General features: G+C 37.0%; 1 protein-coding gene across 6 annotated transcripts in view; it reads right to left on the reverse strand.

The window, feature by feature from the left end:
- septin8a (septin 8a) overlaps nucleotides 1–25,387 on the reverse strand; it is a 68,543-nt gene that overhangs the window by 4,198 nt on the left and 38,958 nt on the right. For 5 of the 6 annotated variants that reach the window (XM_062048731.1, XM_062048733.1, XM_062048732.1 and 2 more), the window contains 5 exons: nucleotides 22,901–23,062; nucleotides 20,880–20,976; nucleotides 11,852–12,020; nucleotides 11,645–11,777; nucleotides 10,656–10,825 (listed from right to left, as the gene is read on the reverse strand). In XM_062048731.1, the coding sequence (XP_061904715.1) occupies nucleotides 10,656–10,825; nucleotides 11,645–11,777; nucleotides 11,852–12,020; nucleotides 20,880–20,976; nucleotides 22,901–23,062 (731 nt within the window). Of the gene's footprint in view, nucleotides 1–4,702; nucleotides 5,292–10,655; nucleotides 10,826–11,644; nucleotides 11,778–11,851; nucleotides 12,021–20,879; nucleotides 20,977–22,900; nucleotides 23,063–25,387 lie in introns of those variants that run through there. The other variant, XM_062048736.1, reaches the window with a different exon arrangement.

Consider the following 25,387-nt stretch of genomic DNA (forward strand, 5'->3'; position numbering starts at 1 on the left):
CAGTGTCCTATGAAGTGTACATTTGGGTTTTGCCTAATGCGGCTATTTGTTACCGAAAACAAAAGTCCACTTCAGGAGAATATGAAAACATTACACTGGTTACAACTTTTAAAGGTGCCTCTGAAGTCATCACCTACAGATGGTGTAGTCTGGGTCCTCTGAAGGTTCCAATCGCTACATTGTAGATGTTTGTATCATAGGCACACACTTTCCAACAATAGGGAGAACTGCTTCAATGCCTCGTTGCCTCTGAATAGGAGGGCTATTTTTTTCTCAGAAATGTTTGATCAAAAATGTCCACTGCTGAGGACCCTGGTTCCTGGGATGTTACAGGCCAGGCAGGGGTGCACAAACTGTTTCCACTGAGGGCCACAGACTAACAATTTAAAGGATATGGGGCTATTTTGGTAGCTTTCACATTCAAAACCAATAAAATTTAGATATTTTTTCCAAATAAATAGGACATGGAATTTTGGTAGAAATTTCTTGAGAATGGTAAAGATCCAAAGACAAACTGAAATGCTAACAGTTATCATGCTGGCCAAATGGCATCAACAAAAAATATGAGCTTAAAAGCTAGCATGCTAACAATAGCATGCTTATAGTTAACATTAGTAAAATACAAAAATATGACAATGAGGTGTATACCTCCTAGATTAGCTAAAAAAAATCTAGCATGCTTGAATGCTAACTGTAGCATATGTCACAAAGCATCAAAATTCATTACTCTGAGGTGTCTACCTGAAAAATGTGTTTAAAATGCTAGCGTGCTAACTCTAGCATGCATCAAGTAGCCAAATATGACTGAGGTGTATAGCTAGAAAAAAGCAAGCATGCTAACAGGTATCATTGGCAAAGTAACTAAATATTTGACGCAGAGATGTATTCCTGCAAAACAGCTAGCATGCTAATTTTAGATTGCTAACTATTGTTCCTGTGGCCCCCAGGCTGCACTTTGGACTCTACTGTTATAGACTATTGAAGGTTAATGCTAGCTGTAGCAGCTTTATGTCGTGGAAACAAGTCAAATCCAGGTTTATGGTTTCAAAAAGTACGATGAGAACTAGACTGAACCGTGGTGCTCGGTGGAAACATCTTTTTCTCTGATGACTTCACACAACTTGGTTATGGAGTTGGCGTACTTTACCTGCTTTGGTGATCAGCGTCTTAAAGCTGTCCTTAAGAGTCTGACTGAGGCTACTTTAAGACTAGATAGTTAACGTGTGGATGGAATTCTATCCTTGAAGGTGGACAGCGCCAAGTTCATCCGCTGCAAAGAGATGGTGGACGAGCACCTCCACAGCCTGGAGTTCTCGCTGCCCACCAACGCCGTCTACATCTTCGACAGCACTTACATCTACCAGGGGGAAGCGGAGAAAGAAGAAAGAATCCGGAGGACCAGGAAGGTTCACGCCAGGGACCAGCTCGGGGACCCGGATGAGTATTACGACGCTTTTGGGCGTTTGTACGATGAAGGAGTTAACGCGGAAGGAGGCAAAGTCAATTTTCCACCGGACAGCGTCTCGCCGTGTCCGCCTTTGCACCCCGCCTGTTAACTCGGGACGTTTGGAGTCGAAGCATACTGTCATTTTGTTTGTTTATTTTAGGGTCCACGTTTCATACGACGTCAAGTAATGAACTAAGGTCCAAGAAAGGTCAGTGTTTGTTTTGGTCTGTGAATTTCAGTCTCATGAGAAGGAATTGGGGAAAGAAACCTGACTAGATTGTTTGAATTTTATTTGAAAACAAAAAATACAACTGAAAAACAAAGTGTTCTTCAGTGTCGAAAAGCAATAACTAGATTGGGAAAAAAATTATATTTTTATTTTATTTCATTTAGCGAAAATGGAAATCATTCATCAATAGAAAATGTTTTCCCTCCAGGTCAGTCCGTGGTCTTGTCTTCAAATTAGTTCGGAGTAATTTGGATTAATCAGATTATTACTTGCTTGCATAATTTAAATTCATTTCAAAGAACCCAATATTTTGACAATTTTTTTTTTGACTGAATGCCATACAGGAATTTCATTTATTTGTTCAAAACTTGCATGATTAATCTGCATACATACATGATTAATGCAATATTTATTTGTGATTAATCGCATTCAATTCGACAGTCCTACTTTAAATAGCAACTTCCGCTCTCGGAACCTTTTTTTGGACAGACTGATATGAATTTTTGTTATATGAAGATAATTTTTTTAAAGATATATTTATTGATAAAGAACGCTTTATTCTATCTTTTTTTTTCGAGCCGCACTCATGAAAATACAATTCAGTGACCAAGGCAAACACTAACCAATAAATCAGTTGGATTAAAAAAGGTTTTTGCACATCGTAGTTTCAAAAGAAGACATTCGACAGCTTTACACTTTTAGTTACTGATTCTCTCTGCACTTCACTTCCTTGTGAAATATTGTTCTGATGCAATGAGTTGACTGAACAGAGGTCCATTTAAATTCAATTACTTATTTCTACCTTTTTTATTTAACTGAGTTGTTTTTATCCAACACAACAGTTTGTTGTGTATAAACTTAAGAGGTGTTTTTGAGGTCAGCAATGGCTTATTTTGTTTGTGAGGAGCTCAGGTTTAACCCCCAGAGCTAAGGCCAGCACTTTTAAAATGAAGACTTTTATGTTTTATTAAAATAAAATGTTTTTATTTTAATCACATTTTATTCGTATTTACTATTTTAAGAATAGCTTTAATTTTATGATTGTATGCTGCTATCTCTTTTTGGTTGTAAAATAAATTTACTTTTGCGCATATAAATCTCTCAACACAATACTTTAAATGCAATCTTCTAATATGGTAATTGTTGATTTAATTAAGACCCTACAGCATAATCATAACAGCCACACTAATCTTTTTTTTTTATTAAGGGATGGCTGGCAGTATCCTTCCTATCTTGTCATTGTGTTACCTACAAAATACATTTCTATTGTTTACTGATGATTTCATTCATTCTTATTAATGTGAAGTTGCAACGAGTCATCCGTTGGAAAAATGTTCCTCACATCCTGCAGGCAGCTACTGTATCTTTATTTAGGTCTACATCACAGAAATAAAACTGACCTCAAGAGTCCGTGTTTTGTGTATTTTTTTTTTTTTTTTAAGTTCTCAACAACATGGGGCTGTGAAGGGATCATGGGAGTATTTAATTCCACAGTTCAATTCTAAAAACCAAGAAATGTTATAAAATGTTTAAAAACATTTAACCAATTAATTTCTGCAATGTAAAACAGAATACACTTTTTTTTTTACAAATACTCTGCAGTTGAGTACATCCACTGTCCTTTGTATATTTTAAATAAACTGGCCCTACCATTAGGTACACTTAATATATCTGACAGCATAACGTAATATTATGTACATTGAATAACTGTCGGACGGCGTGGCGAAGTTGGTAGAGTGGCCGTGCCAGCAATCGGAGGGTTGCTGGTTACTGGGGTTCAGTCCCCACCTTCTACCATCCTAGTCACGTCCGTTGTGTCCTTGGGCAAGACACTTCACCCTTGCTCCTGATAGCTGCTGGTTAGCGCCTTGCATGGCAGCTCCCGCCATCAGTGTGTGAATGTGGAAATAGTGTCAAAGCGCTTTGAGTACCTTGAAGGTAGAAAAGCGCTATACAAGTATAACCCATTTATCATTTATTTATTTAAACAAAACATTACAATTAAATGCATAGAAATTAGTTAATTAAAATAATTTATTAAACCTAATTTTAAATATTGTTAACCAGCACTGTACTTAACATGTACGAAACTAGTTAACAATTATAATTAACTAGAATTCAAAATTAATACATATAACCAGCCCCATGCTTTTTTTTTAAATAACCTGCATTGTAAAATTAATTAAAGTAAATAAAATATTAAAATAATTGCGTCTTATTTTATTTAACTGTAGCAAAAACTTTTTTTTTACATAAAAATATACTCAAGTTGAGATGATTCTAATATTTTGCATAACCTTTTTGATAAATGATAAATGGGTTATACTTGTATAGCGCTTTTCTACCTTCAAGGTACTCAAAGCGCTTTGACACTATTTCCACACTGATGGCGGGAGCTGCCATGCAATATATTAATTTTTAGCAAAAAGGTACGAAATATGAACAATTCTTGGTATGAAGCAGAGTACCTCTGGTATGTTGTTGTTCTTCTTTTAGTGGTTTTATTTTGTATAAAATGATGTATTTTCTTTATTTCTAATTATTTTTAGCAATTTTTTTATTTATTCACTTTCAGTGTAATTGCCATTTTAATAGTATGTATCTCTGCAGAAAACATTTGTTGGTAACACAAAAGCGCATTGCAAAGACCTTTAAACACATCCAGAACAAATGTACTTAGATGTACCTAATGAAATGACCCATGACTGCACATGTTTATCCGTCGGGAAGTGTACAAAAACATGGCGGGTGGGTACTTGTATTAGAACGTGCAGCTGCAGGTGCTGTTAACATACATACTGTACACAAAAGACAGCGCTGGCGACACACACTAATCTTTTCCGTCACACAAAACAGCACAACGTCTTCGCTTGTTTCGGCAGAGACACACAACATTGTGGGACGGATGTGTGCAGTTTTGTTTTTTTCCCCCTCGGTTTATTTCCAACAACAGTAAACACAGCTGCTCTCGTTCTTTGGCAAGCTGAGGCTTTTAGGTTTTTCCTGAATGTGTGTGTGTGTGTGTGTGTGTGTGTGTGTGTGTGTGTGTGTGTGTGTGTGTGTGTGTGTGTGTGTGTGTGTGTGTGTGTGTGTGTGTGTGTGTGTGTGTGTGTGTGCGTGCACTGGCTTTCTCTGCTGTTTACAATAAAGTTTCCATGACATCACTATAGACTTCTTACATTATAACACTATTGCATAGTAAGGTGGTGTAGGCCCTAACAATATTCACAAACATTGAATTATAAGGACAATAATAACAATAAGCACAGCCTAAATTGTTACACTGCAGTACCAAACAGCCTTAAGGTGACTGTTCATTAGTGGCTTTAAATCGCAGGTGTGTTGATGGAAAAATCACACACTAGAAAAATAAACATATACAAGTCTCCGAAACAATAATAATTAAAAAAAGAAAATTAATGATCCTGAATGAATAAACGATGGCCATTGTTGTCAAAGTGAACGTTTTCTCTCACCATTGTGTGGCTTCATCATCGGTCCATGTGCACAATGTCAAGATGGAATGTCAAAAACACAAAAAACATGTGTTGTTGTTGTGTGATGGAGGATAATCCGTGGTCATGCATGGGAGGGAAAACAGCGGCCATAAATTAACTGGAAAAAAAACAAGACAATGAAAGAATGTAAATAATAACACATTTAATTAGACAGGAAAATAAAAATCAGAGGAGTGGGGGGGGAGGAAATGAAAATGGAAGTTAGTGTTGTTGCCTATGATCAGCCACTAGAGAGAGCCACATGCTAAGTCATTATAAGGCACTACTTGCTATTCATTAGCACAGATTAGACAAATCTCATCTAAAGATAAACTAAAGCGTTCATTGCTTAGGTAAGCTACAAGCGGGTCAACAGCACCTCTAGTTTCCCCCAACATTATACACCTGATGGACAAAACATTAGGTACGCCTGCTCAGATTCTGTAAAGGAAGTATATTTAAAAGAACCATAATAGTGCTCACTTTTGAATGACACTGTAAAAGGAGTAGTAGGTTAGAACGCTACAAACCATTCATGAACATTCACCCAGGTTCACACTAATATATATTTATTTATTTTGCCGCTAAACAGAAAGAAAGAACAACTAAAGGCTAATCAAAGATCTTCTATGTGACGGAAGCACCCGACTGTTTTTATGAACTTACCTTAAAAACGCGAGTCAAAGATTCTCAGGAGTGTCCTGCTTTTTTTTATGGACTTACTTACAGACATAATGTCAGTCCAAGATCCTGGAAGTGACAGGAATCCCACGTTTGTATTTAAGGATCAACTGAAAAATTACTAGTCAAAGATCCTATATATTGTAAGACAGCGGCGCACTGCTGTTTGTCAAGGACCTACTGCAAACACACAATTTTAATATCTTCCATATGACAGGGGCACTTGTGATTTTAAAGGTATACTCTTAAAATGCTGGCCAAAGATCCTTAAATGACAGGAATCCCCTGCTGTTTTTTAAGGATCTAATCGAAGATCCTTCATAGTAGAAGATCCTTAGGAGTGAGGCTGAAACGACGCGTCGACATAGTCGACGTCATCGGTTACGTAAATACGTCGACGCTGTTTTTGTGCGTCGACGCGTCGCATATTTACGTCACACTACCGTCATGGCGGAGCGCAAAGCAGACTGTGCGAGCGAGGGGAAAAACGCACGCCAAAAGTGTGGGAGTATTTCAATACACAGCCTAATAATGTTGTTGTATGCACACTGTGTCGAGCGGAAATGGCCTATCATAGCAGCACAACGGCTATGAACGAACATTTGAAAAGAAAACCATCAACCATCAACTAGTCAATCGTCCGCGTTAGCATACGTTGTCATCATTACACAAAAACATGAATGTGTCATTTGTATCTGCTAGGGGTGTAACGTTATGTGTTTTGTATTGAACCGTTTCGGTACGGGGCTTTCGGTTCGGTACGGGGGTGTACCGAACGAGTTTCTAAGCTGAAGCTAACTTTAGCTGCTAAAGTCTTAACAAGTTGCTTTGCTCCTCTGCCTCTGTCTCAGCACGCAGCATTGTCCCACCCACACAACCATCTGATTGGTACACACGAAGCATCATCAGCCAATCAGCAGTGCGTATTCAGAGCGCATGTAGTCAGCGCTTCAGCGTGGAGCAGATAGGTGTTTAGCAGGTGAGCATCAGGCAGCGGAGTCTCCCCAAATGATAATAAACACCTCCCAGTCAACTACTAGTAACATCACTATGAGCCCGTTGACCTTCTAGAAACTTAAACTGCAGCTCAGCTCACTCGCAGTCCTGGTTTGAGGTGAAGGCTAATTACCTCTCAGTTCCAGCCACATCGACCCCTTCTGAGCGCCTATTTTCAGCTGCTGGGAATATTGTAAACAAGAAAAGAACCAGAGCATGTAGACATGCTAACCTTTCTTCATTACAACTGTTAGTCACTCACTGGAATGAGTAGAATTGGTTATTGTGTACTGTGTTGGACTGGATGTTTATTTTGCACATTTTAAAAGCAATACTTAATGTTTACAGTGCTCCAGAATATTTAGATTGGCACTTTTTTGTATTGGATGTTTATCTTTATTTTTGCACATTTTAGCAAATAAGCAATACTTTTACTTTTGAAATGCTTATACTATTGCAGAATATTAAGATTTGCACTGGATGTTTACTTTTATATTTGCACATTAAAAAGCAAATAAGCTACTTTTAATTTTGTTAAATGTTAAAAGTTTTAAATGTTTACATTGTTACAGAATATTTTGTCATGTTGTTGTCATTGTTGACTGAGTGGCCATATTTTTTTTTTTGTAAATAAAAGCCATGCCTTTTGAAAAAACTGGCCTACTTTTATTTTTTCATCTTAATTTTAAATAAAATAAAATAAAAAATAATCGGTAAAAGGAAAAATAATCTATAGATGAATCGAAAAAATAATCTATAGATTAACCGATTAATCGAAAAAAATAATCTATAGATTAATCGATAGGAAAATAATTGTTAGCTGCAGCCTTACTTAGGAGTGCATTACTGTTTATAGGATACCTACTGCAAAAACAGTCAGTTTCCTCTAAATGACTTCAATCCCTGCCGTGTTAAAGGATTGACTACAAAAATATTATTGAAAAAATCCTACATACTGTATGACAAAAGCACCGTGCTGTTTTTAAGGATCTACTGTCAAAATGCTGGCCAAAGATCCTCTATATGACAGCAATCACTGCTGTTTTTAAGAATCTACCACAAAAATCTTATTCAAAAGAAAAATCAGACAGTATGTATGCATGTATGTATGCTGTGCTGCTTTTTAAGGATCTACTACAAAAATGTTATTAAAAATCCTAGATTCAATACAAGATGATTTATTCATCTTTGCACTTAAAAAGTACAACGAGATTTGTTTACAGTCAAACCGTCCAATACACTGTATGATAGGAGCGCCTTGCTGTTTTTAAGAATCTACTCTCAAAATGCTGGTCAAAGATCCTCCATATGCAATCCCTGCTTTTTTTAAGGTTCTACTGCCAAATGACAAGTAAAAGACCCTACATACACTACCGTTCAAAAGTTTGGGGTCACCCAAACAATTTTGTGGAATAGCCTTCATTTCTAAGAACAAGAATAGACTGTCGAGTTTCAGATGAAAGTTCTCTTTTTCTGGCCATTTTGAGCGTTTAATTGACTCCACAAATGTGATGCTCAATCTGCTCAAAGGAAGGTCAGTTTTGTAGCTTCTGTAACGAGCTAAACTGTTTTCAGATGTGTGAACATGATTGCACAAGGGTTTTATAATCATCAATTAGCCTTCTGAGCCAATGAGCAAACACATTGTACCATTAGAACACTGGAGTGATAGTTGCTGGAAATGGGCCTCTATACACCTATGTAGATATTGCACCAAAAACCAGACATTTGCAGCTAGAATAGTCATTTACCACATTAGCAATGTATAGAGTGTATTTCTTTAAAGTTAAGACTAGTTTAAAGTTATCTTCATTGAAAAGTACAGTGCTTTTCCTTCAAAAATAAGGACATTTCAATGTGACCCCAAACTTTTGAACGGTAGTGGACATTTATGTATGACAAGAGTGATCTGCTGTTTTTAAGGATGTACTATAAAAATGGTATTTAAAAATCCTATATACTGTATGACAGGAGTGCGCTGCGGTTTTTAAGGATCTACTCTGAAAATGCTGGTCAAAAATCCCCTAAATTACTACTTTCTTAAAAAGAAAAAAAAACATGACAATAGGCTAAATGACTACGGTATTTAATATTTGAGTGTCAATATAAATCATTCCTCAACAAAGTTTTTTGGAAATTGTTAAGTATTTTAGTGGTAATGTCCTATTTGCAAGAAAAATTACATTACATAGTGATATAAAAATGAGGTGTCAAACTAAAGTAAACACCATAATGTATATTTACTTGTCTGGTATTAATGTTGATAAATGACTTAATCATTTCTAGCTTTAAGGTGCTGTGCAGCAAAGGGATGACGTGTGTTTTGATGAGGAGGATAACTTGAGCTAAACTGAAACTACTAATAGATTTGTATGTCAAAGAAGAAAATCCAGTCATGTGGTTCTACACGGACATATCTTAACGGCAACGATACGCATCAACAGAGAACTTTGTTTTCTCCACAGTGCAAAGCTTCGGTGCTGCGTGTCTCTCAATTATTAGAGCGAGGAAGGAAAGGGGAAGAGGACAGGAAATGTCAAGCAGGGTCCGTTTGGCCTTCTATGGAAACTTCAGTGTGTGAAATGGCACACTGCAAACTACCACTGAATGCTGAGAGATGGAGGCGACTATGATGCTTCACCATGCATCACAGCATATCATAGCAATCCCCACATACGTTGAAAGAAGTCCCTCTAGTGGCCGTGAATAGTAAGGGGACGCTATCAGAGATTTTGTAAGTGCATTTAGGCAATGTCATGACCTCATTGCAAAGTCCACTGTTTTTAATGTATATATTAATATATACACAATGTACTGTGCAAAACCATTTTTAAAAAACATTATAACGATGACCAAATATATTTTTGGTATAAAAATGCAATCAGGAAACAGAAGAAATTAGAGGAAATTATACAAAAGCCAAGGTAGGATTATGTTGTTATTATTATTATTATTATTATTATTATTATTATTATTATTATTATTATTAAAACTTAAATGTTATGGAATGATTTTTTGTTTTGCATTGTTTTAACATAAACAAAAATAATAATAGCAATAGCAATGATAATAATAATAATAATAATAGTAAATAATAATACAATTGCCTTAAATAAATAAGACCAGAAGTCACAAAATAATTATTTTTCATATTTATTTACTTTATAATATTAATTCTTTATTTTTTGTATTTTTAATACATAGTAATTGATAATAGTTAATAAAAACATTTTGGTTTAAAAAATAATACCAATACAAAGTTGCCAAGAATCTAAACTATTTTTTTTAAATATAATCATAAAAAATATGAATAACAATAACTAATTGCCTTAATTAAAACAAAAAGTCAAATAAAACAATACATTTATGATAAATTAAATACTAATGATATTGCATTATATTGGTAATAGTAAATTAGAAACACATTGAAAATAAAATTACAGTTAAACATAAAATAACCTAAATCATTAAAATAATTCTAATAAATAACCAATAACTAAAAAACAATAATACAAATTTTAATAAAGTAATGTTATTTCATTATTATAGATTTTGTGTTATATAATTATTATATTATATTTATGTATAATAATATTGCTCATGCATTATTTTTGTTTTGGATTGATTATAAGATTTTTACACACTACCGTGTGTATTAAATGAGAAAAATCCATAATTTTTAATATCCATCCCTCAGCATTCTCTTTGTTGTGACTTCATGAGTTGCCAACCTACTTAGAAGCGTTCTGAAGCAAGAAGACAAGAGGGGATGAGACGATAGGGGACGTGTTAAAAAGTTGCTTACTTTTTCTTGTCCTTGTCTTTCTTGAGCGGCTGAGATAAGGACAGCGTCTCGGCAGCCACCTTCTTCCTGTTGAAGGTGTTCATCTCATCCTCCAGGTCGCGTCGCTTCTCCTCCACTTTCCTCTTTTCGTCCTGGTGCATACGCTTCAGCTGCTCGAACTTGTCATGCAACTGCCCAAAGACAAGTGATGAGTGTGGCGATGACGACAGTTCACGTTAAAACTAATGATATTCATAATAGATTATAGTTTTACAAATTTTTATGAAGTGTACACAGTACTAGTCAAGGTTTTGAATAACATGAGAAAGTATGTTTGACTGGTATTGTTTGTATTATGATGCCTATGTATTAGGACACTACTAAACAAAGTGAAAAAGAAGGAAAACATGCAACTTTACCAACATTTCGGTGTATTTCTGTGGTAATTTCATCCATATTCAAGAGTATTTGAAGCTCTAGCAAGTCTAATACATATTTAACAAGGTTGACATCAGGGTTTTTCTTTCACGCCAATATCACACAACAATGTCTTTTAGGGTCAAAACATGTCTTCCCAAAACTATTCCCGGTGTAGAAACGTCCAAAACGTCTCAATAAGATGAAGAATGAACAATCAGAACGAATTAACCCCTGATCAATTAAAACAACATGGTGTGTCTCTATAGTTTTGTTCACATTTTCTGTAACTTACTATGAAAAAACTAACAAAAATCGACATAAAACTCACTGAATTAATAATAAGTACAACAGACACAAATTAATGAAACTAATATGAAACTAAAAGCCCACAATTAATCACAGAGCTTAGATTATTTATTCAAAACCCCAAAATGCACCAAGAGCTATGAAACTGAGAAGGGCGAATAGCTTATTAAGGTCACTTAACGAGAGGGTCAAGTGGTAGGAAAAAGAATGGATGAATTAATAAGTTTAAGGCAATACATTATATGATTTTATAAGTTTTGTGCAACTTGACAGTAGACACTTACCTCTCTCTCCTTTTCTTTCAGCTCTGCTTCCGTCTCCTTGACTTTATTGACAAACATCTGTCGCATTTCTTCCTCTTTACGCTGCAAGTCTCCCAAAAACTCTTTCCTCTTGGCCTCGTAAGTCTCCTGGAGACTGCAAATGAGATAAATGAAATGGTTGATAGCGTGCAACCATTTTGCAGCCTTTCTTCCTCCTCTCCTTGGTACCTAAAGGGCTGGCTGTCTGGGTCCGTGTCTTTGAAGCCCATTTCCTCCAGTTTACAGCGGCGGTACAGCTCGTAGTGACGGGCGTGGGTCTGCTCCCTCAGATCCTCCATGTTGACTCGGATCAGCATCTCTCGGAGTTTGACAAAGTCGCAGTGGCTCTCGTTCTCCACTTGAAGGGAAAAACAGCACACAGTTGATGATTTTTCCATCATTTGTTTTCTTTACAACCTACACTTTATTGGTTTGTTAGTAAGCAGGTAAAGTAATGGATGGATTTGCATGAAACTGCCAAATGTGCATATGAGCAATTATTCCAAAACCACCTGAAATACTGTAAGCTGTTTGCTCTTGCAGATATGTCTTATAATCAATGTGATTAGTTATTATTGAATACCCCCAACGTGTATACTAATAGAAATTGCCAAAACGACTTAAAAAGGAGCGAGAGTCAAAACATGCACAGGCGTGCAACAATGACATATTGTGTAGTGAATGCGATCGCTCCTCCTGATGATTGATAATCGCCACCTCACATGATAGAAATCAACATAAAATAAGCCACAAAGCCAAAGACCACAGTTTGCTTGTTGATACACAAGCAAATGCATCGAAACCACATGACGACAGGGGGAGACAGAGATAGAGGGACGCTTCAAGTTGACGACTCACAAGAAAAAACATACTTGAAAATGGCAGAGAAATTATCTCCAGCAGATTAGATTTTTCCTTTAGTGATGAAGACGACGTCCAAGAAACCCACAATAATGTGTGTCCTTCGCCATATTTAGACAAATATATCCGTTTAGAGAAAACAATGCCCAAAACCTTAGTTTTTAGTTTTTTACTCTGCAAACCAAAATCATAACTGCTCTCTTCATTGAAGACGTGGAACACAAATTTTGGAACACATATTAAGGTTACTTGAGTTCATGAAAAGTTTTACTGCACATAACCATTACCAACTGTTCCCAAACAACACACAAGTCATTGTTTTTTGTTGTTGTCAAGATATAGATGAATAAAATGAATGCAATTATAGGGGCTGGCCAAAAAAAAGGCAAACTAAATAAATGCATACAGTTGTAGGTTGTCCCCAGCTAAATGACAGATAGTTAATAGTAATGGACCCCTACTGATTCCATTTGTACACTCTCAGTTACATTAACATTGATATTATACATGTAGGCCCATAGATATAAATGTCGTTAAATGTAGCTTTGACGTAGCAAGCTACTTTTGCCGTGTAGCTTGTATTGTAGCTTGATACAATTCTCCGGGGATAGCTTCCCCTATAGCTTAGCTACATTTAATCGAGAGTAACTTGTAGCTTAGCTTGCTACAGTTTCCAAATAGCTTGCCCATCACTGGATATGTCGTAAAATATCTCAGATGCATCATTCCCTCCTACAAATTGTTAATAATACCTGCCACTTTGCGTAATAGAAATCACCAAAACAACTCAAAATAATCCCCAAAGTCAAAGTTGTATAATATCCTAAGCCTTAATGGGTCATTCCCTCCTACTAGTTATTATTGATACATTCCACCTCGGATAAACAAAATCAGCAAAATCCAACCTAACATAATCCACAAAGTCAAAGATCACAGACACAGGAATGCTAAGTAGACATGTCTTATTAATAACTTGTAGGAGGAACACATCGCATTGATTATGATAACCACCAGTTTATAGAATGGAAATAGACAGAACAACTCAAAAGAAGCCACAAAATTGCAATGATGCAGTGTTGCGTATATAGCATTGTACATTTTTTTTTATTGGCCCGAATCCTTTCGTGATAATATTCAAACCAGCATTTTCCCGCTTCTTCTGAGTGCCGTTCAACAAATGTGAAATGCTTTTTCCTGCCAAGTCAAGCAATTTCCAACACATTCCAACACAGCCCATCTGCCACCCAAGTGCTGTCCCCTCCTCCGCGTCTCACAGAAAAAAACAACACACATTGCCTAAAAGGAATGTGGTATCTTCACAAAATCACAAAAAAAAAATCCTGTAATATCCTGCCAATGACCCGCTCTAACATTTGTGTGAAGGTGAGAGAAAGAGCAGGATGTTCTTCCTGCCTGACAGAATGAAAGCAGGGTGGAAATGAGTCCTGGGCGTCATTTTTGTTCCATTGAGAATGAGGATGGAATCATCTGATGATGTAGCCAACGTTCAAAAACCTCCCTCATCCTCCCCATGACAAAAGTAAATGGCAATGATCTCAGGTGGGATACATTGTGCTGATCTACCAACAAGCAATTTTAGTCAGGAAGCCTTGTAATCTCTATAATAACGGGAAAGGAGCCACTTGTCCGGAAGATATGCAAAGAAAACATTTTCGCCAAGGTTAAAACAAGCACCCTGTTAGCAGTAAAAGTCAGGAAGATGCTATCAAAGAGCAGCATGATGGAACGTGTCCTTTACACATAACAGCAGGAAATGCACGGTGCTTAAATTCATCTACTCTACAGCACTCAGGGTGGACACAGAGACAACACTGGGAAAATACAAACATATATAAGTGCATGTTATTTTTAAGTATTGGGCAAATAACCAAATCTGGTGACATTAACTTAAGTCAAATTGGACGCAGACACCTTGCAATATGGCAAACACTCAGAGGAAAGAAATAATGATACACGAGATAATCGATTCTTAAAATTGATTGTAGCTTGAACTGTTGGTTAAATGCATTTTGAAGCATTTGAGGGGGAACGGAGTACAGTACTTTGCAACAACCACTAGAAGCGTTGTTGGTTTAAACAGTTTGCTGTCGAAAGAAGTAAAACAGAAATGGGGGAAATACTCTTCTTTGCAGAATTATAATGATCAATACGAAACTGGCATCCAAACAGGAACTTGGTATAATTGGTTAAAATAAAATAACTGAATAAATTCAATAAAATGTATTGTGTTTTAATAACAATAAAAACAATTAATTGTTAATTTTGTAAAATTATTAAACAAGCGGGTTAAGTCAAATGATCATCCTTAATAGCGATAAAGAAAATGTCTCAGCAAGAATCTCCAAGTTTTTTTTTAAACTTGCAAATTTTTTAATTCCCCCTGCCCCAAAATTTGTATGGGATATTCTGAGGATGAAAAAATATATATTTTCTGATACATGTTTTGAATTGCTCAATTTAGGGCTACGGCTATCGATTATTTTTGTAATTGAGCAATTTATTGATTAGTTTGTTCAATTATTGGAGTAATTGGATATAACACATTTTATAGCCGCAATGCAGATAGGTGCTGTATATAGTAATGTGGCCAAAAATAGTACTGCAATCACGGTCAAAATTCTGTAGTCCCTTCCCACTCTCCATGACTGAGGTTGCCAGATACGCAGCCGAATCCGAATCTTACTCCAAGGAACTTCAAATGGCAATCGACGAGTCCTACGCTGTAGGTTTCTCTTGTTTATGCTTCTTGCAAGATGGTTTACTTAGTAATTATGCCACATTTTACTGATGGCGATTAGCCAATTGTATTTGTAAACTTACGCAGCAATATTTTCATCGGGAATCTGGACAGATTGTTGGCATTACCCTGCTAAAATGTTTAGTTTGACCGCATGTTCTATTTACCATATTTTGGTCATTTTAAGCCTTAGGCAGGCATTCATTTTACAGACGCATCACAACGTTCGCTATTTTCTTTTTCTTTCTTTTAGTTTATTTCGAACATGAACACATTTACATCATAATACATCACACAATTTCATATCATTTCATTTACATCATGCCCGAAAAGGAGTAGGAAGAAGCAAAGCTTATTTAATCCTACCCCTTTCCCACTTCAAAGCATTTACAATTATATAAAAGCATTTACTGACCTTTTTATATAATAAAATAACATCTACGAATTAGTATATACAACAGTTTGTAATATATTTACTTCAACAAAATACAATTATTACTAATAATGGCAGACTTAGTGAGAGCCAACGACTACTACTTTTGGACAAATAAATGATTGAGAACCTTATATTTTTAAGCCTGAGTATAAGGAAGATGATCTCCAGGTTTTAGAAGCTGAATGATAAGCAGATCCATCTCTAACGAAACGCTAAGCATCATATAGCAGTACTGCTAAATTGCTAAACAAGATATACAGACTACAAATTACGAACATTTTAAAACAATGTCTGCTCTCAGTGGGATGCTGACTGATGGCCCGTTCATATCTTCCCGTTTAGATGAAGAATTAATTATTATCTTAACGCAGGTTTAAAAAAACATTAAACAAAAAAAGGTAGGCGCAAACGAGCATCTTTTCGCGTCTTTCTCACCATCTCCGGGTTTAAGTTGAATGTCAAAGTTGACTAAATTCTCGGTTTATGGCAACAACCTTCTATTATACAAGTGAGAGGCATGTTTTATAATCCAGAATGAACTTTTACCAACTCCGAGACAATACAGAAGCTTACCAGCTCATTATGTCAATAGCTGCATAAGCTAGTTACCTCTGTGATCAATGCACCACTAAAATAAGTTCCTGAGTGTTGGCTCTTATAATAACAACGTTGTTAATACTTGGTTAATATTCAGATCACGAGATATACATGGGGTATTGTGGCGGTTTTGGGGTGTTTTTAGAGGGCTTTATGGGTGCAATAGAGTACTCACATTAACTGCATTGTTAGCTACCTCATACTTGCTGTATATTACAAATTAGAAGATATGTATGTGTAGAATGAACATATGTGTTTGTGTCTTACATAGAGATTGTGATTGATAGGCACAATTAGAAAAAAAAGTGCAGTTCCCTTTTAAGCAATTAAATGAAGCAACAGAATACAAATCTAAGCTTATCAAATGAATCACTGCAGCCCTAGCACAATTACCGAATATATTGTATTATATATTGAGTTTGAGTTTGAGTTTATTTCGAACATGCAAGCATACAACATGATACATCACAATTTCCAGTTTCTCTTTTCAACATGTTCGGAAAGGAGTAGGAAGAAGCAGAGCTTATTTAATACTACCCCTTTTCTTTACATAACAGTTGCTAAAACTTTTTGTTCACTTCCTGTTCACAATTTATTCACAATAAACTCCATAAGTAATCACAATAAAAATAAATAAATAAATAATAGTAAGAATTTAATAATAATAATTGGTGAAGTCATATTTCATATGATGAGATAAGTAAGATTACTTTAAGAATTAATGAATGGATGGATGAAATAAATTGAGAATGTTTGTCATGGTTCTTCTTCTTTGTACTTTGTAAACTTTAAGTTTGAAGAGTTTCTTGAAGTGGATCATATTAGTACATTGTTTGATTGCTTTGCTTAATCCATTCCATAATTTAATTCCACATACTGATATACTGAAGGTTTTAAGTGTTGTACGTGCATACAAATGTTTTAAATTACGTTTTTCTCTAAGATTATATTTCTCCTCTTTTTTTGAGAAGAATTGTTGTATATTCTTGGGTAGCAGGTTATATTGTTATTATTCTGATAAGATAAATATCAATCTTTAAACAATAATAACTGTTTAAAAATCTGAAAGGTTGATTAAGGGTATTGTATGGAACTCTAATAAAAAATGTTTATTTCCTGCCAACTCAGTGAGTTTGGGACCTTCCATCCATCCATTTTCTACCCCTTATTCCCTTCAGGGTTGCGGGGGGCGCTGGGACCTTTTTGGAAAAATTCTAATAACAATAAAAAGTTGTTTTTAACAACTGAATTTACTCCAAGTATCCAAGATGGCATGAGTATGTTGCATGAGCACACCATTCGTGATGAGGACAAACAACTTAGACATGACGATGATGTTCTGCAGGGGCTTGGCTTGGGCTGCTGAGCTCGGGCGGTGCATTTGTCATGTAACCTTCTATTTGTGCTGACCACGGCCTTGCTTGCACGCACACAAACAGCAGACACAAGTCCACAAACAAGGGGAGAAAGAGATTTGCCTTGGAGTTTGACAGAGACAAACACTTATATACAGTATGTATATTTACTCTAGTTGTCAACTGAGAAAGCAAATGGTGGTTAAGTGCTAAATAGCTTCCATGTTTGCAAACGAACACAAGCTCAAACACGGGCCGACAAATAGCTGAGAAAACATCTGGAGTTCAGAGATAACAGCGGCAACACTCTTAAAGGAAAACACACACAGGCAAAGCTCTGCGGTCTTTTTCCTCCCTCGTGTAGACAATCTTTCTCTGTCCTTCCTCTGCTCAAGGCACATTTCTCATGGCTCTTTGGAGAGGTTAGCATAGCACATCTATATGACATTTGCCTTCTACAAATTGTTTCCACTCGCACAGAGCCTCCTTTCAGCTGGAGAGTGTGTGCGTGCACTGTGCAGTGTGTGGCATGAAGGCTGAGCCATCAGTTTGCTAGATACAGTACGTCATCTTCGCATACAAAAGAGCCAAAAACCACTAATGATGATGAATCATTATATTATATGGTAGACAAAAGCTCTGTGGTGACTAAAGAAAAGTAAAAAAAAAATGGCACCCCATGTAGGTGTGCGACATTATTTAAAAACGATCATTTTCAAGGTTCATGGATAAGGGACAATTGGTGAGGACATAGCAGCAGTAAAGTGGACGGATAGGTGGTGTGCACCAATACTATCAAATGTACGCCATATTTACAAGGAAAACTGGATTAAAGATGCAGAAACTGGAAAAAAAAAGAACAGAAGAAAGAGCACACACATTTTCCTCAAGCTGCAGTGTCACTCTGCATGAAGTCAAAGTCACAGCTGCAGGCGCTCTGCAAAAAAATACATATCCTTCAAATGACAGTGTGCTCTGCTAATAATATCTATAAAGAGAGGGACAGAAAGGCTTTGGACCAGAGGCGCTTGAGTTCTAATTGGAAATACACTCCCTGTCCTATTCGAATTTGTTGGAAAAAAGGGATTAACTCTGTCACCGTATTTTGCCATTGCTTTGGGTTTTTTAGGTTTGTAAAAGTAGTACATACTGTAACGCCACCTCTGATGGCAAAGGGAACAATGTGATGATAACCATAAAAGAGAAAAAGGCCAAATGCAAACAACAAACCCACTAAATGTTGGTGTTAGGAATGAGTACCTTTCACGATTGAATTAATATAGTACCAATTCAGGGTACCTTCGAATCAATCTCAGTACACAAGAATAGCAATTTGTTTAATTTCTTACACTTCTGAGCATCATTTGCAAGTGTTATATAGCAGACTTTTCATGCACTTGGAAATCAAAGACATTAGATGGCAGTAGCATATAGGCTACAGTGTGTTGCCCAGGCAGGAAGTAGTCTTTGCCATTAAACTGAATCTCATCTTTTGTTGCGCCCTTAAAAGTGTTCATATTGTATGCATTTATTACACCACAGAAGTTTGATTGTAACGTGCATCTTAGTTGTAGTTTTTATTACCAAATTTGGCTGTGCTTAAATCGCCATGTAACATCGCTAATGCTAATCAGTAGCATGTATACAGCAAATTCAATGTAAATTAGCATGGAGCTAGCGCATTTTGAAAAGTGGAGCCTTACTGTATGTTCATGTTTTCTATCAGGCATACTTCCTTTGTTGGCATTAAAAATGGTAACATTACCTAGAGGGATTCCGACTGAGTCCGTTTTGAGTGCTCTTGAGAGCTTGTTTCCTTCCAAGATCAAAATCATGGATTGCGCCACTGGCTGGCTTTGTCTACAACCGGACGTGACGTCACATCCAATAAAGGTAGATTTTATGTGAAATGATACCTTATAGTACAGACAGAATTCAGATTGTGCCTATCAAAGTACCGAATTCGATACACATTCCTAGTTCTGTCCGAATGGGCAGAACATCCATCCATCCATTTTCTACCGCTTGTCCCGCTAGGGTCCCGCTAGGGTCCCTCTAGGGTCGCGAGGGCGCTGAAGCCCATTACAGCTGCCCTCGGGCAGAAGGCGGGGTACACCCTGGACAAGTCGCCACCTCATCGCAGGGCCAACACAGATAGACAACACTCACACACTAGGGCCAATTTAGTGTTGCCAATCAACCTATCCCCAGGTGCATGTCTTTGGAGGTGGGAGAAAGCTGGAGTACCCAGAGGGAACCCATGCAGTCACGGGGAGAACATGCAAACTCCACACAGAAAGACCCCAAGCCTGGGGATCGAACCCAGGACCTTTGTATTGTGAGACACACGTACTAACCTCAAATAACCATCATATTTGTTACCTCAGGAGATACCATGTATAAGCAGCAGACATGGTATCTTTAAAACTGAAGGTTATGGTGCAGTTTAAAGCAAAATGCCGGAGCCCATACATTTTTAATTTTGGCCAAATACAAGGAAAAAACGGTCAGTCTTGCAAACATGGCGACTCTGGAGGAGGCATTAATAATCTTGGTACTGCAATACTAATTTATTTTTTATTTACATCAGTTTTCTCTTAATCAGTGTTATAAAGGAGAGAAACTGCTGACTGATGCGACTGAAAGCTGGGTTCTGCAGCTGTTACACTACCCCCTATTGTTTCTCGCGGTGCTGCAAGCTGAGGTCTTTTTCCACATGTTTCTGGCAGACAGACAGGAGTATGAACAGAACGAAACACAGTACAGGCTGACAAGAGATACAGGATAAGATCTGTATGAAAATGTCTGCCTTAGTTTGCAGAGTTTTGCAACCGCAAAATGGTTAACAATACATAATTATCATATTTTTCATTTGTGAGCACTGTTCAGTAGATAGTCGTCATGGTAACCAGACAAGTAAAACTTGATCGCAGGAGGAAGGAGTCCCTACTGCAGCAAGTACAGACTTCCATCAAAGTTTTTGGCAAAGAAAACGTTGACTTTTAAGGGATCTGCTCTCGGTATTTCATTGTTTTTAGTCATTGTTGTTGCTGTATGATGTTAGCATTGGCAGACTAAATGGTAATGTAGGACTTGGACATTCACTGACTGCCGCCTGAACCCGCTGTAGTGTTTATCTGATAAACAGAACACACCCAGCCGCCAAAAAACCCCAAAAACAAACACACAAAGCTTTGCAACAGTTCTCACCTTGCACAACACCCCAGGGGTACTGCCTGGCCCTGACGGTTTTGTTGCCAACTTTCACTTCTTCCACGCTACCGACTACGGCGAATGGCAGATGGGCCTGCATAAGCACAGAAGTCACAATGGTCAAAACTAGAGGTCACTGGGTCTCTTTGAACGACTTAAATTAGGGGTGCCCAAACTTTTTTTTAAAGTTTATTTTATTTTTTATATATAAATAATATATTTAATATAAAAAAAAAATGTTTAGCCAAAATAATACCAAAATTTAATAAAATAAAAGTTTTTAAAGAATTTCAAAAAAGGGAAAACATTTTATGTTATAAACCAATCCAACCCAGGTAGATTGGCCAAAGAAGTTGTATACTGTATAATCGGGGAAAAAATTGTGATATAGGTAAAAAATTAAAAAATCTACATAAACTTTGGTCTTTTTGTTTATTTATTAGTTTTTTTAATTTAGCAAATATTTCAACTCTATCCTCATAATATGTTCTTTTTCTTCACAAAATAATTATTTAGACTTCAAAGGTTTTTTATTGTAATTTTTTTCCATAAATGCGATACCGTTTCTCGGGCAGAGCAGGCGCTGCGTCCAAGCGCATTTAATATGTACCGGTATGACTCCAAGTGACGTAACCCATGATTTTTAGGTTTACACATAAAACATTTTTACGATAGCATAAAACCCATGCCAACGTTAGCTTGCTAACATGGTAACAGTTGACACATTTGCAAAGTGACGAAATCCATATTTTTTAGGTTTAAACATATAAAATTAGCTAAAATGCTACCTAGTAAATATATAATATAAAACAATATTTATTTTTTATTCTGGTAATATAAAAAAAAAAATCCCAACATTTGTTTTTCATGATGTTACAACTTTTTAATTTTCTTCAATATTTCAACTTAATGCTTCTTAAGCAAAATAAACAATGTACCCCTTTTTATAGTACGACTTTATTCTAATAAAATTGCGACTTTTCTCCGGTAACACTAAACTTTTTTCTCTCGCAATATTGTGACCCTTCTTTCTCACTTTTGACTATTCCCGTTCATAGAAGAAGAAAAGTGAAAGAAAGAAACTATGACTGTTTTACAGCAATAGCTGCCCACATGAGAAAACAAGTGTGGACATGTGATCTACACCACAGGTCTGTTACTAGTTTAACATGCAGCTCGGTAGGGGCTGAGAGGCCTATTTTGGTGTTGTGATTTAACAACACACACATTTTCATTGCTGTGCTTCATTGAGCAGCCATGCCACAACCCAAAAAAATTAGGTGGCCTGTTGACGCCCGCTGCTCGGTTGGTTTTTGGTTTGGTGGCATACGCTGGTACTGATGTCACCCGTTGGGGATAGATGGCAAAGGATTAGCCAAATGTCAAATCTAACGTGGCTTTACTTTTCCGTGGGGGCATTTCCCGCTTGTGCATGCACGTGGGGATGTGCACACAGTAGTTGCATTATCAAATCTGATGCAAATTAGCGCTCTATTTGGAATTTCCCTGAGTAAAAGACACATATTTTCAACTATATTAGCATCTTGAGGGATGTTGGTTTGAAACCAGCTTCACCCATCCTAGTCACTGCCATTGTGTCATTGGGCAAGACTCTTCAACCACCTTGCTCACAGTACCACGCATAATAGTGTAAATGTCACTCAAATGTAGATATTGGGTTTCACTATGTAAAGCGCTTCGAGTCACTAGAGAAAAAGCGATAAATAAATGTCACAGGGAGGCATTCAAGTGTTCATAAAAAAGTTAAATATAATACATATAAGAAGTAAAATAGATGCTTTACCTCGACAAACGGTTTCATTTATATTGCTGTTTATTTCTTTGGCTTAATTACGTAAAAGCTACTACACCAATTTCCACAAAACTTTGCGTGGCAGTGAAGTATAGGCCAAAAAAGAAAACCGTACATTTTGCTGTGGATTCTGGATTGTGTGACATTTTTCTGAACATAAAAGCACTGCGTGGGAATTCAAAGAAAAAAAGGATTGGATGCTTACGTTCATGGAGGAGTTGATCTCGCTGACTGCTTCGTCGTCTGTCGGGAACTGATATATTTGGACGCCGTTGCTCACCAGCTCGCTCATAATCTTTATTTTGAATTTGTGGAGCTCACTCTTGGAGATAGTATCTGCTTTGGCAATGATGGGAATGATATTGACCTGAGGAAAAAAGACAGCAAATACTGTATTTACAGTAAAAGCAGTGCAGGATTCAATCCATAAATCATGATTGTATTTTATGTTTGTTTAAGCCTGGTCTGACATGCATTCTCACGGCTGATGGTTATCATGGCTGACAGGACGTTTGCATGCGGCCATTTCATGACACAAAATGCTAAGCCAAATTATTTTGAGAACTGAGTTTCACTTGCCACAATGTTGTAAACAAACACACATTCATATGCAGTAAGGAGCAGCAAATATGCTAAGACCTGAACAAACGCTGATGATAAAGAGAAACTGGGCTTCATGTCCAATCAACATCAAATGTCCAGCTGGGAGGGCGTTGAAGATTCGCACACAGTGGCACATCAGTTTCTCGGGAGTTACGTTAGAGGCTCAGCAAACTCCCTCAGACGGATCATTAATTTACAGCAGGGGCCATCAAGTTTCAAACCCTTAATAACGTTAATTCATTGCAATCCAGTGATGCTAAAAGAAGACCTAATGGCTACTGACTTAAGCAGATGTGGGCCTTGACAGGAAACAGGGTTATGCGTTTACTCCCTAGCGGGTTAAAGAGAGCTCCCAAATAACTGTTGATTGTAGGTAAGCACCAGATGGCAGCTTTGACCACACACCAGGGCCTTTAAGATACATTGGATCACTAAAAATAAAGATCACTCTCAGATATTTGGGGAAATGAAAAATATGAAATTGCAGGGAGGATAAAGGGTAAAGCAACTATCAGTCCATAGTTCATCATTTTTTTTGTCAGCCAATAGGCTAACCTAGCATGATGGTTGGTAAAACGTGACTGTAATGTTAGCACTGTAGCTTACATACAGTAGCTATGCTCGTGTTGACATATAGAGTGGTTACGAACCCCTCATTTTTCATTTATGAACAACAGACCAAATACAAATACGCTTTAGTGCACGCACCTTGTCTCTGTACAAAAGTTTCATTCTCCAAATATGTGCCTCATTGTGCTGCCATTTTGTGCCCGGCAGCACAGGCATTGTGGGCAGGCTGGTCGATCTCCGGTGCTCATTGTCAGCTCAATGTTACAGGCGTTAGCTACTGTGCTCAGTACTATTCTGAGTGCTTTTTAACCCTTTTACGACATTTCTTCTAGTTTTGCTAGCTCAATATGAGTCGAAATAAGACAATGGACGAGCAATCTGTGGTTTGTAGTAGTCAGGAAGTATCCACACCGTTTTCAACACTGCCTCCCTCCCCTTCCCTGCCAGGAAGATTAATCTAAAGTGGATTTTATTTTTCATTCTTAATCATTGTAGCTATCTGGCTGTTAAAATTAGGGCGTTTTGTGATTTCAAACTGTAAGTGCACCACAGGGGCTAGTGACAGCGTGTGTACATGTTGGCAGGGCAGCTGCAAATGAGGACATTTAGGTTAGATGTTGTTTTGACTTTGTTATTAATACAGTTGATCCATTACATCCCTGTTATGTTTGTTTAAAATACAGTAGTGTATAGCGCTTTATATTGTAAACAAAGTGTACAAAACTTGACTAAAATACGGATTATTGTCAAAGCTGAAACCCATTATTTCTTGTTTACATTGTTTCTATTGGGGAAATCTGCTTCAATATACAAACCTATTTATGAACCCTGTTCAAAAACCAATTAAGTTTATAATTCTGTAAATTTCATGTACAGTTGTTCCTCAACTTAAAGGCCTACTGAAAAATTTTTTTTTTATTCAAACGGGGATAGCAGATCCATTCTATGTGTCATACTTGATCATTTCGCGATACTGCCATATTTTTGCTGAAAGGATTTAGTATAGAACAACGACGATAAAGTTCGCAACTTTTGGTCTCTGATAAAAAAAAGCCTTGCCCCTACCGGAAGTAGCGTGACGACACCGGAGGAAGGACTGCTCACATTTTCCTATTGTTTACACCAGCAGCGAGAGAGATTCGGACCGAGAAAGCGACGATTACCCCATTAATTTGAGCGAGGATGAAAGATTCGTGGATGAGTAACGGGAAAGTGAAGGACTAGCGTGCAGTGCAGAACGTATCTTTTTTCGCTCTGACCGTAACTTAGGTACAAGGACTCCACACTCTCTCCTTTTTCTATTGTGGATCACGGATTTGTATTTTAAACCACCTCGGATACTATATCCTCTTGAAAATGAGAGTCGAGAACGCGAAATGGACATTCACAGTGACTTTTATCTCCACGACAATACATCGGTGAAGCTCTTTAGCTACTGAGCTAACGTGATAGCATCGGGCTTTACTGCATATAGAAACAAAACAAATAAATCCCTGACTGGAAGGGTAGACAGAAGATC

This window comes from Entelurus aequoreus, linkage group LG05 (assembly GCF_033978785.1).
Source record: "Entelurus aequoreus isolate RoL-2023_Sb linkage group LG05, RoL_Eaeq_v1.1, whole genome shotgun sequence".
NCBI lineage: Eukaryota > Metazoa > Chordata > Actinopteri > Syngnathiformes > Syngnathidae > Entelurus > Entelurus aequoreus.